The 13,288-nt window shown below is 37.7% G+C and overlaps 1 protein-coding gene across 1 annotated transcript; it reads left to right on the top strand.

Moving 5' to 3' along the window:
• Positions 1-1,325: 1,325 nt before the first annotated feature.
• On the top strand, positions 1,326-13,155 carry LOC128243552 (plasminogen-like). Its single transcript, XM_052961394.1, has 3 exons — positions 1,326-1,725; positions 4,132-4,401; positions 13,017-13,155. Exons 1-3 carry the CDS (start codon positions 1,500-1,502, stop codon positions 13,091-13,093), a joined length of 573 nt encoding a protein of 190 aa, XP_052817354.1. The 5' UTR covers positions 1,326-1,499; the 3' UTR covers positions 13,094-13,155.
• Positions 13,156-13,288: the final 133 nt, after the last annotated feature.

Here is a 13,288-nt window from a genome sequence, read left to right as displayed (position 1 = left end):
ATGATTCTGACTGTGCAAGCAGAATGGTGACAGTGATGATGTGCTGTGACTGTGCAAGCAGAATGGTGACAGTGAGGATTTGCTGTGACTCTGCGAGCTGAATGGTGACAGTGATGATGTGCTGTGACTGTGCGAGCTGAATGGTGACAGTGATGATTTTGACTGTGCAAGCAGAATGGTGACAGTGATGATTTGCTGTGACTCTGCGAGCTGAATGGTGACAGTGATGATTTTCTGTGACTGTGCAAGCAGAATGGTGACAGTGATGATGTGCTGCGACTGTGCAAGCTGAATGATGACAGTGATGATGTGCTGTGACTGTGCAAGCTGAATGGTGACAGTGATGATGTGCTGTGACTGTGCAAGCAGAAAAGTGACAGTGATGATTTGCTGTGACTGTGCGAGCTGAATGGTGACAGTGATGATTTGCTGTGACTGTGCAAGCAGAATGGTGCTAGTGGTGATGTGCTGTGACTGTGCAAGCAGAATGGTGACAGTGATGATTTGCTGTGACTGTGCCAGCAGAATGGTGACAGTGATGATGTGCTGTGACTGTGCAAGCTGAATGGTGACAGTGATGATTTGCTGTGACTGTGCAAGCTGAATGGTTACAGTGATGATGTGTTGTGACTGTGCAAGCTGAAAGGTGACAGTGATGATTTGCTGTGAAGGCTTATATTGAAAGTCAAAGACAACATACTGTAGAGGACGAATACAGGAAAAATGTTTATCCGCCAACGCAACATATCTTTTTACGTTAAATTATATGATATATATGACTGATTGAAAGCGAATGAAAGCTTTCATAATCGAGCGTTCCGTGCCTCATTGTTAAAGCTGCACTCTAACAGATTTAACGTTTTGACAACCTTTTTGTCTTGGAACGAGCCATTTTTTGCGAAAGTCCATGGGAACCAGTTATATAAGACTTCTGACGAAAAATAAGATCACAGAATTTTATATTTGAGTTCAAGAATTGATGTTTTATTCATTTTTTTTAAAACGTATGTAACGGTTTAAGCCATAAAACATTATTTTTTGAACGGAAATATGAAAATCTGCTATCTGTTATTTTGTCAGCAATCTTATATAATTGGGTTGCAGATATTACCGCAAAAATTGCTTTTTCCAAGACAAAAAATAAAGAAAACTTGTAGAAATGGTAAAAATGGTAAATCTGTGAGAGTGCAGCATTAAAGACACAAACGAAGCATTAAACATTTAAACTTTTCCCTCCCGATTTTACGGATCGAAAGCGCTATTTGATTCTGCACCGTGTTAATTTCGAAGAGCTTCATTTATTATGGAAATGGCAGGAGGTTTCCGCTGCGCTCATTATGTGCGTAGTTTCGTGTTGATCGCTTTGAAAAAGTCGCAGCATTTTTAATTGACTATAAGAAATTGCACGGCCGAGCTCCAAAACATTCGTTAGACTGGTTTTATATGTTCATGTGTCTGGCTGCTGTCGGTAGAAACACTCCGGGACAATAATCCGTAAAATGGCGAGCACATGGAAATATTCTTGTTTTATTTTTATTTGGTTCGGTCTGTTCGACAATTCTCGCGCCGCGCGTAAGAACCGTTTCCATGGTAATGCTCTGCCAAACGAACTCTATAGTTTTGACCAGTCGACCTTGGTGGCTGAAATACATACGGACACGCGGATCCAGTGCGCCAACCAGTGCCGTCTCCGCGCCTGCACGGCATTCCTCTGGAAATATTCCAGTAAGTGCAGGATTTGTTGCTTTTCTTAATCTGCTTGTTTCGTTTATTTTGCTTGTCGGTCAAATAAAACCATTTTGCCTGTCGGTCAATTAAAAACATTTTGCTTGTCAGTCAATTAAAACCATTTTGCTTGTCGGTCAATTAAAACCATTTTGCTTGTCGGTCAATTAAAACCATTTAGCTTGTCGGTCAATAAAAACCATTTTGCTTGTCGGTCAATTAAAACCATTTTGCTTGTCAGTCAATTAAAACCATTTTGCTTGTCGGTCAATTAAAACCATTTTGCTTGTCGGTCAATTAAAATCATTGTCAGTCAATTAAAACCATTTTGCTTGTCAGTCAATTAAAACCATTTTGCTTGTCAGTCAATTGGAACCATGTTGGTTTACACAAATTGGTAACTTCTCGATATGTTCGATTCGATTCTATTTTTTTATTTGCCTTTTTTTGTTGTTCTAATAAATCTGATTTTTTTTTTAAATTCCATGGTATTCCCTAAGATATTCAATCTCTTGCGAGCACTATGTATTTTAAAATAATTAAATTGGCGAGTGAAAGACAGAGTATTCTGGCATACAGTGCAGTGGGCAAAACACTTCTTTTTATCGGGCTGGTAAGAGTTCGACTCCATGAGCATCTATTACTTTCATACATTATGACTTAAAAGTTCATTTAACATATTTTGTCTCATTTAATTACATGTTTTCTTTGTTATTGAACAAAGTTTAAACTGTCGACTAACATAAATAATTAAAATGATAACAAATATCAGTGTTGATTTATCATCAATTAAAAATCATGTGACTTAAAAGCAATTTAAGCATGTATTGTTATTGCTTGTTTTATATTGTCTTTGATAAACCTATATTACGAAAAGTTAATGGAAGAAGAAATGATTAATTCTTGACATGTTAGTAGACTTCGAACCACAGAATCACATTGATTGTGAACATCACCAATGGTCCGCAGTTAAATACATTGTCACACATTCACAAATTTGAACCACAGTTACACACATGGTCCACAGTCACGCACTAAGCTCACCGTCACACACTTGATCCACAGGCACACACTTGATCAACAGTTAGACACTTGACCCACAGTCACACACTTGGCCCACAGTCACACACTTGATCAACAGTTAGACACTTGACCCACAGTCACACACTTGACCCACCGTCACACACTTGACCCACAGTCACAAACTTGACCCAAACTCACACTTGGACCACAGTCCCACACTTGGTCAACAGTTTCACACCTGAACCGCAGTCACACACTTGACCCACAGTTACACACTTGGCCCACAGTCACACACTTGGCCAACAGTTACACACTTGACTCACAGTCACACACTTGGCCGACACTTACACACTTGACCCACAGTCAACACTTGGCCCACAGTCACACACTTGGCCAACAGTTACACACTTGACCCACAGTCACACACTTGGCCAACAGTTACACACTTGACCCATAGTCACACACTTGGTCCACAGTCACACACTTGGCCAACAGTTACACACTTGACCCACAGTCACACACATGGCCAACAGTTACACACTTGACCAACAGTGATACACTTGGCCCACAGTCACACATTTGGCCAACAGTTACACACTTGACCCACAGTCACACACTTGGCCAACAGTTACACACTTGACCCATAGTCACACACTTGGTCCACAGTCACACACTTGGCCAACAGTTACACACTTGACCCACAGTCACACACTTGGCCAACAGTTACACACTTGACCAACAGTGACACACTTTGCCCACAGTCACACACTTGGCCAACAGTTACACACTTGACCCACAGTCACACACTTGACCCACAGTCACACACTTGACCCACAGTCACACACTTGGTCAACAGTCACACACTTGGCCCACAGTCACACACTTGGCCCACAGACACACACTTCGGTCACTAGCTGTCAGTTTCTGAATTTAAACACTCCTAGTGGTTTGCCACTCTTTATTTCGTTAGAAACTCAAAAGTGCTTTTAACATAACATGAGCGAGTGCCTTCAAAGTCATAGGTCTGACATTTGCAGAATACATGAATTTTCTCAACGGAACGATCAAACTAAACCAGTATGTGAATTAGGGAGATACGCATTATATGTTAATAGGTTTCCATTTAATTATAATGTGTTAAAACTATTTCTTTTGATGCTATTGAGTAATTAGGCCATACAATACAATGTCGAAAATTATTCATATTCGTACTTATTGGGTTAAAAATGTAAAAAGTCTCTAAATTTGAAACGAGGGTTTGCAAATGAACATTTATGTCTGTCGGATAATCTAATGGAGACATAATTTTATGTTTAGTATAACTCGAATGTCAGTTCATCCGAATGAATTATGGTAATAATTCAAGCCCTTCTTGTTTCCCAGCTGTAAGCGACGATCGGTGTTTTTCGGCGGATTACTGGCAGTACTCCGGTACATGGGCGCGGACTAAGGGGGGAATAGCCTGTCAGCGCTGGGACAGCCAGTTTCCTCACGGTCACTCCTGGAACCCTTACTACATCCCGGATAGCTCGCTGACGGCGGCCCAAAATTACTGCAGGGACGTTTCCAAGACAGGCTACCCCTGGTGCTACACCGTCAGAGGCGATGTGAGATGGGACACGTGCAACCTTTATAAATGCTTCTTCAATGACAGTAAGTTATGACGGTTTACATTTACTATGCTTATGTTGGTATGAAACCTATTCCGCCTATCCCAAGTTTGTTGGGATTGTTGTCTTCCTATGGAAAGGGTGGTGAGGGATTTCGTCTACCTATGAACATATTGTGGGAATTTTCCCACTTATCCATAGTTGGTTGGGGATTTTGTCTACCTTTGCTAAGATTGTGTGTGTGTGTGGGGGGGGGGGGATTTTCCCCGCCATTTCAAAGGTTGTTCGGATATTCTGCCACTTACGTTATGGTTATTGGATATTTTGTCTACCTTTGCAAAGATTGGTGGGTATTTTGCCTATTCCAAAGGTTGTTAGGTATTTTGCCACTTACGTGAAGGTTATTAGGGATTTTTTCTAGATATTGCAAAGATTGGTGAGGATTTCCCCCGCTATTGCAAATGTTGTTGGGGAATTTGTCTGATCAGTTATCTCCATCTATGCAACGGGATGTGGAAGATTTCGTTTACCTTTGAAAAGGGTGATGGGACATTGTGTCTACCTCTTGGTTGAATATGCTATTTGACAATAATAGTGAAGGTACTTATAATACTTATATAAATGTGCCCACAATATCTGGTTGTTATTGCCACCTTTGATAATAACAAATGACAATCATGCGCAATTCAACTGTCTTCTTTTTCTGCATTAAAATCAGAGCAAACTATCCAATTTTACAGTAAAGCTGTTATGTTTAAGAATACCAATCAATGCCGCTATGGGAGGCTTTTATTATTAATGTTCAATTAAAAAGCAAACCATATTATGTTCCATAGAGAGCTTTTGCAAAACTGCTTATTAAAAACATAGATTCATGAATACATCGAGCATTAATTTTAAATGACAAAAGAGATGGTTAAGCACATCAATATCGAACACATTGAATATGTTAAACCATGCATGTAGTATCACTACTTGTGTAAATCAAAGTGCTGAAAGCACTGATGGACTAGGGCCTCATTCAGGGGAATGTTGACAACCATGTTCTAAACATTGAAAAAAATCGGCTCATATCACAAGGGGTCACTGTTTAATGGGCTAGCTTAAACTTTAGACTAAAACTGCTTGCAAGCTGCAAAGGAAATTTGAAAAATCTAGTTAAGTGTGTGTAGAGTGAGGGGGGGGGGGAGGGGGGCTAAAGCGTTAAATCAGATAAAGTCATTGTTCTTTTGAATTTCCCAAAGTCATTAAATCAGACTTGTACAAATTAATTTACGTGGTTGGCACACATACTTCTTTAATTTGATCAATTCCTTTTAATCAAAGGACTGTTATTTGCAGTTTCAGAGAAGATTTTCAATGATGTAATTATATACTATATAGAAAACCGGTCGCCTCTTTTTCAGGGGGACTTTAAACCACAGAGCCATACTTTAAACAATCTTTGTAAAAGACATCTACATTGTACACCTATGTCATACTGCATACACAATGCTATTAGGAAGTAGTTTTTATTTAAAAAGTGAATAATTATTTTCTCCCTCTTAATTTGTGCTTGGTATTCAATTCATATAACATGTTACCATGATAACTTAGTGCTGTTGATAAATATTAGGCACTGCCTTCTGTCTAATACTATTCATATAACTGCTGCAGACTTTTGTACATAGCAAAGCAAGTTGAGTAGACTAAGATGAGATGAATATCGTTTTTAAAGTATGAAATATTGAAATGTCTTTTAAATACTTTGACCATCAAATTTCATAACATGGTATCAGCAGTTCATCACACTGCTAGTGAGAATGGAATAACAAACATAATTTTATTTGTTATTTTATACCCATCATCAATCCACATGCAATACATATCACAAAATACTTTAACCCATATTCCGCTCCAGTGCAATACGGCCAGATACCACTCTTGTGACGTCGGTACGCCGCTCTTCTATCTGCTGTTGTAGAACCGAGCGTTCACGACGTAAAGCATCCAGAGAGACGTAAGAGGTCTACTTCTTCGGAGTCAAATTCACAAGCTCCTCTTGTATTTCCTTGTTCTCCTCTACTAGAGACTCAATGGCCTCTTGAACTTTTCGCGAACCCTTTGTCTTCGGTCGAGCGCCATTTTCTGATGCCGCCATTTTTTTTAAGTCAAATACTGGACGTCTGGACGGGACGAAATTAAACTGAACAATGACCAGATCGGATTAACACCTAAGCGTCTATGGGTGACTGCGCATAAAAGTAGTTCCCATAATTATAACATTTTAGGCTAAAATGTGGTAACTGCGTTTTGATCCGGATATGGTGGAATGTCATATTTGATTATGGTAGTTTTTTGTAGATTTTGATTTCACTCGGCTTGTGCCTTGTGGTGTCCGAATCTGCAAAAATCTACTTGAGTCGAATACAACCTGGATCAAAACGCAGTACTTATAACCCTATTATGTGCAAAACCTGTTACCCCGTGGACAGAGCATCTTTAACCCACAGGGCCATTGTAACTTTGAACAATCATTGTAAAAGACAACTACATACATATACAAGATGCTTACAGAAGTAGTTTGGAAAAATTTAGAATTATTTTCTCCGTCTTAATTTGTATGCATTAGATAACTCAATAAATGCAGCAGTTGGCCATTCTTATATTGTCCTCTGTCACTGTCCTGATAGCTCCCTATCTCAATAGATGCAAAAGGTTGTAGGTTCATGATTCCCTGGTCCAATATGTCATACAGAAAGAAGATGTTGGACGTAGAATCAAGAAGCTTTCTTTTCAGGCACTCCAAATTGAATAGTACTGTAACATTTGGACTGCCAAGAATTTGTTGGATTCCTAGGCAACAGGTATCAGGTGTTGCAGTACATTTGGAAAATACTTTTCACCCGTCCTTGTAAATCTAAAAAAGCTTTCATTTCGCAAAAGAAGTTCATATAACTAAATTAAGGTTGCTAAATCAGAGTTTGAATAATTCTGAGAAATAGATGTGCCTTTAATTGCAGCAATTTGAACTTTAACTCATAATGTCAATTAAGCTGGTTATGCAATACCTTGGTGTTGGGATTGCTTTAATTACTTGAATAAACAAACAGTTCTTGTGTTGGAAAGTACAATGTATTAACATGCATTTTTCTTACCCTGACTCCATCCAAGCCTTAAATCTTAGATCAACATGTACTTGGGGCTATGTGTAATATCAATGAGAAGTATAAATTATGTTCAATTTAGTGCCACTTATGATATTTCATTCCACATACAAAAACACTAACATGTTCAAACCAATATCCTATGTTATGATAAAACCATTGCCAAGTTGGTAATTTGAAAAGACAAGAAATTATATCTGGTCAGGGTTTGACATAGTCTTTCTAGACAGCTGGACTTGTTTTGCAGTTACTTTGAAAATCTTCAAAAGCTTAACTGAACAAAACTTGAGCAAAAAACTCACAATACCAAAAGGGGTTTTAAAGACTTATGAGATCATTCTCACATCACCTATACCATTAGTTCTTATCTACAAACTTAAGTCAACATAATATTGCAATGAATAAAACATATTGCAATAAGTGCCAATAACATAGCAATCAAGTATGATCACTATAGGCATAAACATGAGATTTCGACATTTTCCTGATAAACAATAAATAATTTTACTTAACAATTTTCTCATTTTTTACACAAGCTGAAAAAATGGTCTCTTTTTGAATACTTCACATATTTCATGGCTTTCATCATTCAAACTAACATTTCGCTTGTTATTTCAATATTCAATGATTGTGTAAACGTTCATAAATGATGGTTAAACTTAGCATTCATGCTAATCATTCCTACCAAAAGCACCTGACTGAACAATCAGTATCCAATTTTGGCAGGGCTTATTGGTGGTTCATTGAACTCAACCATGACCTCCCACAATCTGCACTGATCAACAGTAGTTAATGAATTGTTTCAATTGTTCTTAGTTTCATAAACTTAGAAAACACAACTGCAGTGAATAAAATTTAATCCTCATCACTGAGAGAAAGTTTAGAAAAATGAACGAAGCCGGGTTACATCTAGTAGGATATCAAATCCTACAAATGTATTCATCATTGTTTATAACCGTATTTAGTAAATGTTAAATTTTTGTATGTCTAAAAAGTTTCAATGCATTAATTGTACACATATATACCAAGTTTATGTCAATTTTCTACAATTTTCTTTAAATTGTTTGCTTTTTCATCATTAACTTAGTACAGCCCCTTTAAACTGTACCTTATAATGTCTGTGACTTATCAAATATTTAATAGTAATGGTCTACAACCAAGATTTGTTTTAATTATTCAGGTTTCAAACCGCAATGTGTATGCGATTGGAAAGGTAATCTTGAAAGCTCACCTAATATAATTTTTACAAATAATACTCACCCTGCAAGGTACTCATATTTGGATGATACAAAAAGATTTGCACAGTCATTTATGTATATTTGCATTTATTGATAAAGGATACCTTTTTCAAATCTTTGAATTAGATTACAAAGTATAAGTTATATAAATAAATATTTATTCTTAACTTTATCTGAATACACAAGCTAATGCATCAGTCAATTGTAACCATGCCCCACCCCGCCCCCCGGTCCCGGTATAGCAGGGACTTTTACTTTCGGTCCAGCCAAACCCAGCTAACGTCCCCGACCTGCGGAGATAATCTGATGGTAAAGTCCCCACCAAATGCCCCGCACCCAAGGGACATTAGGTTAAGCCCCATCCACACTGTATTTTCCGGGAAGACCTGGCACTGCGGGGCCACCTGAAAGGTAAAAACATGACCCATTTCGCCGGCTATCCCCGGTATACCCCCGGATGTGAGAGCCGTGGTTACAATTGACTGGTGGATAATGATACAAAGTGATCCAAGCTCATGCCAAGATGATTTCTGGTCTGACATCGCGAGGTTAGATATTCCTAAGCATAAAAAAGCATTGACAGCATTTGAGAAAGACTGTTGTGAGATTAAATCTTCATTACTTTACTATTCCACAACATAAGGGATCTTTATTGAATAGTTTGATGTTGTTCCCTAAACACCACAAATCAACTGATTAATTAATACAAATTCAATTATATCTCCACAATTTTCGGCACTGCATTGTTCAATAAAACTCAAAAGTTACACTTATTTAACCAAATACTTTTCCCTCAAATACTTCACAAATTTATATTGATCTATCAACAACAATGCATCACCATACTGTATCTCTGACTGATTTTTGATATTATTCTTGGCTAGAAAACAAAAAGTGAGCACAAAGCGTCTTCAGAAAAAGAACTTGTAAAGTGTGCACCAGACAATTGTAACCACGCCCCCCCCCCCCGGATTTTCATCCAGCCAATCCCCGGTAAAATCCCTGCCCTGCAAGAACGAACTGGTGGTAAAATCCCGTGAATAACCCCACACCCCGGGGATCTAAGGTAACAGCAATTTCCTGATATATTTTGAGGGAAGACAAAACCACCGCAATCACCCAGCATTGCGAGGACACTAGTTCTGGCTTCCATAACTGTAATGTTGATATTTATTTTTTTGATGTTTACAACACGTCCAAAAAGGTAATATATAATGTGTTCGCTGAAGTTCTTTAGCTACGAGGGCACCTGAAAGGTAAAAACACAGCCCTTTTCTCTGGTATATCGTCGAGGGGGCGTGGTAACAATTGACTGGTGCATTATGTAAGAGAGGAAATCAAACTTGAGCATGCAAGATTGTTTTATCAATGCCATGGCGATGGTTTATCACAATGTCATGTACTTACACTGAGAGTGGCTCCAAGATTTTTCTATGCACATAGGTAAACAATCATCTTATTCACAGATGCTGTGCACATATCCAATATTTGGCTTTATTTAGAATGAAACTTCATAAATAAGTATGCGCATATTTGATATTTTTCATCTCCATTTTGCAAAATTGAAATCACATAGAGTTTTTCAAACGAACTTGTATTGCTTAACGTGTCAAATTAAAAATGCTACCCTCGGTAAGATGAAAATAAATCCGTTTGATGGTGGTAAGCATTCAATGGCGGCTTTATTGATAAATTTCCTAAATAAAACACTATGAAATTCACATCATCAGCATCCGGAAGTAGTGATAACATACATGTCTGAATCATTCGGCCCATCTGTTCAGAGTAAATTTTGAAGTCAATAAGTAGACTGGTACCCTGATTTACTTTTCCTCAAAAAAATAAAGTTATACAGGTACGCGGCATATGGTTTTTAGTTAACATTAATAGTATTTGAACAATAAATACCAAAATCATGTTGTTTTTAAAAAATTGCTAAGTGCCATGCGATGATTAGTTAAAAAAAACTTTGTATCGAAAAGAAAAAAATCACGGAAACATGCAAATTATGTCGAAAAAAAGATCAGGGACCGACTTCGGAATACCAACATTGTATACAAAGGATAACACTACTTTTTTTAAACCAACTTTCCTGGTTGTTTTCTACTTAGACCGCACGCTTTATTCGCTTTTAATACGTATGAATACACAAGACATTTCGAATGCGCGACGTGCACCACGGTTAGCTGATACTAATTTCTTTTCGGATAAAAGCGAAAGAGGGTACCAGTATATCAATACAGAGCATTGAACGGAAAAACCTCGATGCGTACTTTTCCAATATGTTCATATTCTTATTAGAATAAGAACATTCATGTGGTTAACCCGATTAACTCACTCGCTACGTATGCATTTATTGTGCTTCATTAAAAGAACATACAGTTAGCTTGAATTGTTAGGAGAACTATTTTATTGGATGTTGTGATTGTAATCAGATCTGGTACTACTTTGAGTATTCAAATTCATATAATCTGTCCGTATGCAAGAACATTCATGTGGTTAACCCGATTAACTCACTCGCTACGTATGCATTTATTGTGCTTCATTAAAAGAACATACAGTTAGCTTGAATTGTTAGGAGAACTATTTTTATTGGATGTTGTGATTGTAATCAGTTCTGGTACTACTTTGAGTATTCAAATTCGCTGACGGCAATCCAATTAAAATACAGCGTATCAATACATTACGTCAGTGAACCCTCATATGCGGCTTGAAAATGCAGACATCGCGGTTATGGCTATGAACTAGGCAACAAGTGCCCTAGTCCAAAAACACTTCGGTGATAATTCTAGTACTTGAGAATTCTTGAAATAAATACTTAAAACACTGTATTAGGACTCAATATATACAAATCTTTCAGATACAGACGTATTCAGTGCATAACTTTTCAAAAGATACAGTTGAATGCAGCGCATAACGCATTAATAGATACAAATGTATGCAGCGCATAACGTATAAATAGATACAGATGAATGCAGCGCATAACGTATAAATAGATACAGATGTATGCAGCGCATAACGTATAAATAGATACAGATGAATGCAGCGCATAACGTATAAATAGATACGGATGTATGCAGCGCATAACGTATAAATAGATGCAGATGTATACAGCGCATTACGTATTTATAGATACAGGTGTTTGCAGTACATAGCGTATTTATAGATACAGATGTTAACAGTACATAACGTATTTATAGATACAGATGTTTGCAGTACATAACGTATTTATAGATACAGATGTTTGCAGCGCATTACGTGTTATAGATACAGATGTATGCAGCGCATTACGTGTTATAGATACAGATGTATGCAGCGCATTACGTGTTATAGATACAGATGTATGCAGCGCATTACGTGTTATAGATACAGATGTATGCAGCGCATTACGTGTTATAGATACAGATGTTTGCAGCGCATTACGTGTTATAGATACAGATGTATGCAGCGCATTACGTGTTATAGATACAGATGTATGCAGCGCATTACGTGTTATAGATACAGATGTATGCAGCGCATTACGTGTTATAGATACAGATGTATGCAGCGCATTACGTGTTATAGATACAGATGTTTGCAGTACATAACGTATTTATAGATACAGATGTTTGCAGCGCATTACGTGTTATAGATACAGATGTATGCAGCGCATTACGTGTTATAGATACAGATGTATGCAGCGCATAACGTTTTTATAACCTAGGTCCTTGTAATTTTATTAAACATAACTTGGCCTATGGATTATAAAAAAAGTAAAGTCCCTTCAAAATATTCTCATTGGGTTACCAGCCTACTCATATAAGACTGATTTTTTGCCAGGTATCGTTTAAACATATAAATGGTTTAACTGTCCGCTAGACAGTTGTAGAAGGCATTGCATGTAAAGAAGCTAGTCAGTAAGCTTGTGGTCGTGGATAATTCTTTCCAGAGACATACCTAAGCGTGTCCCTACTACCGACAGTCGATATCTCATGTTTGACTTAACCGTTCAAAATCCCATTACTGGTACAATCTTACACTGATCAGTATTCAAATGTTTTGATTAACACTTAATGTTGAAATGTCATCCAGTGTCCATACCCAACGGAAAAAGAATAAATGTCACATAAGGCAGGCGGAGTAGGTTGAGGGGCTCTCGAATATGATCATTTCTTGAGGGCCTAGCCATGAGGTCGAGTAAATAACCCTCTGCTTTGTACATATCAGATAACTGTAGACAATATCGACGGGTTTATGTACATCATGCTCATACATCTCTCTTATGTATATTTCAGATAATTGTCGACTGTACAGGGCCGCAGGGGGACATCAGGAGAACGTGGAGGGTCTTAAGTATATGGTCATGACCTGAGCCACCGGGCCGTCATGAAATACAAGAGGGCAAAAGCGGACCAATTCGCGTCTTGTGATTATGAAGTTCACCAACAAAAATAACATTTTGTAAAATTGTATATCCATCGAATTATACTTTTCGTTTTTGTTACGCGGTGTGCTTGGCCCTGTAATACCCCCATTTCGGTCTGTTGAACAAAACATCAACAAATGG

The sequence above is a fragment of the Mya arenaria genome, chromosome 8 (genome assembly GCF_026914265.1).
Source record: "Mya arenaria isolate MELC-2E11 chromosome 8, ASM2691426v1".
Classification (NCBI taxonomy): domain Eukaryota; kingdom Metazoa; phylum Mollusca; class Bivalvia; order Myida; family Myidae; genus Mya; species Mya arenaria.
This window is presented reverse-complemented; position numbering and strand designations above follow the sequence as displayed.

Excerpts from the sequence above, each read along its gene's own strand:
- LOC128243552 (XM_052961394.1), top strand. The coding sequence starts at position 1,500 with ATGGCGAGCACATGGAAATATTCTTGTTTTATTTTTATTTGGTTCGGT. Across the intron at positions 1,726-4,131 it reads ATTCCTCTGGAAATATTCCA|CTGTAAGCGACGATCGGTGT; the intron begins GTAAGTGCAGGA and ends CTTGTTTCCCAG. Across the intron at positions 4,402-13,016 it reads TAAATGCTTCTTCAATGACA|ATAATTGTCGACTGTACAGG; the intron begins GTAAGTTATGAC and ends TGTATATTTCAG.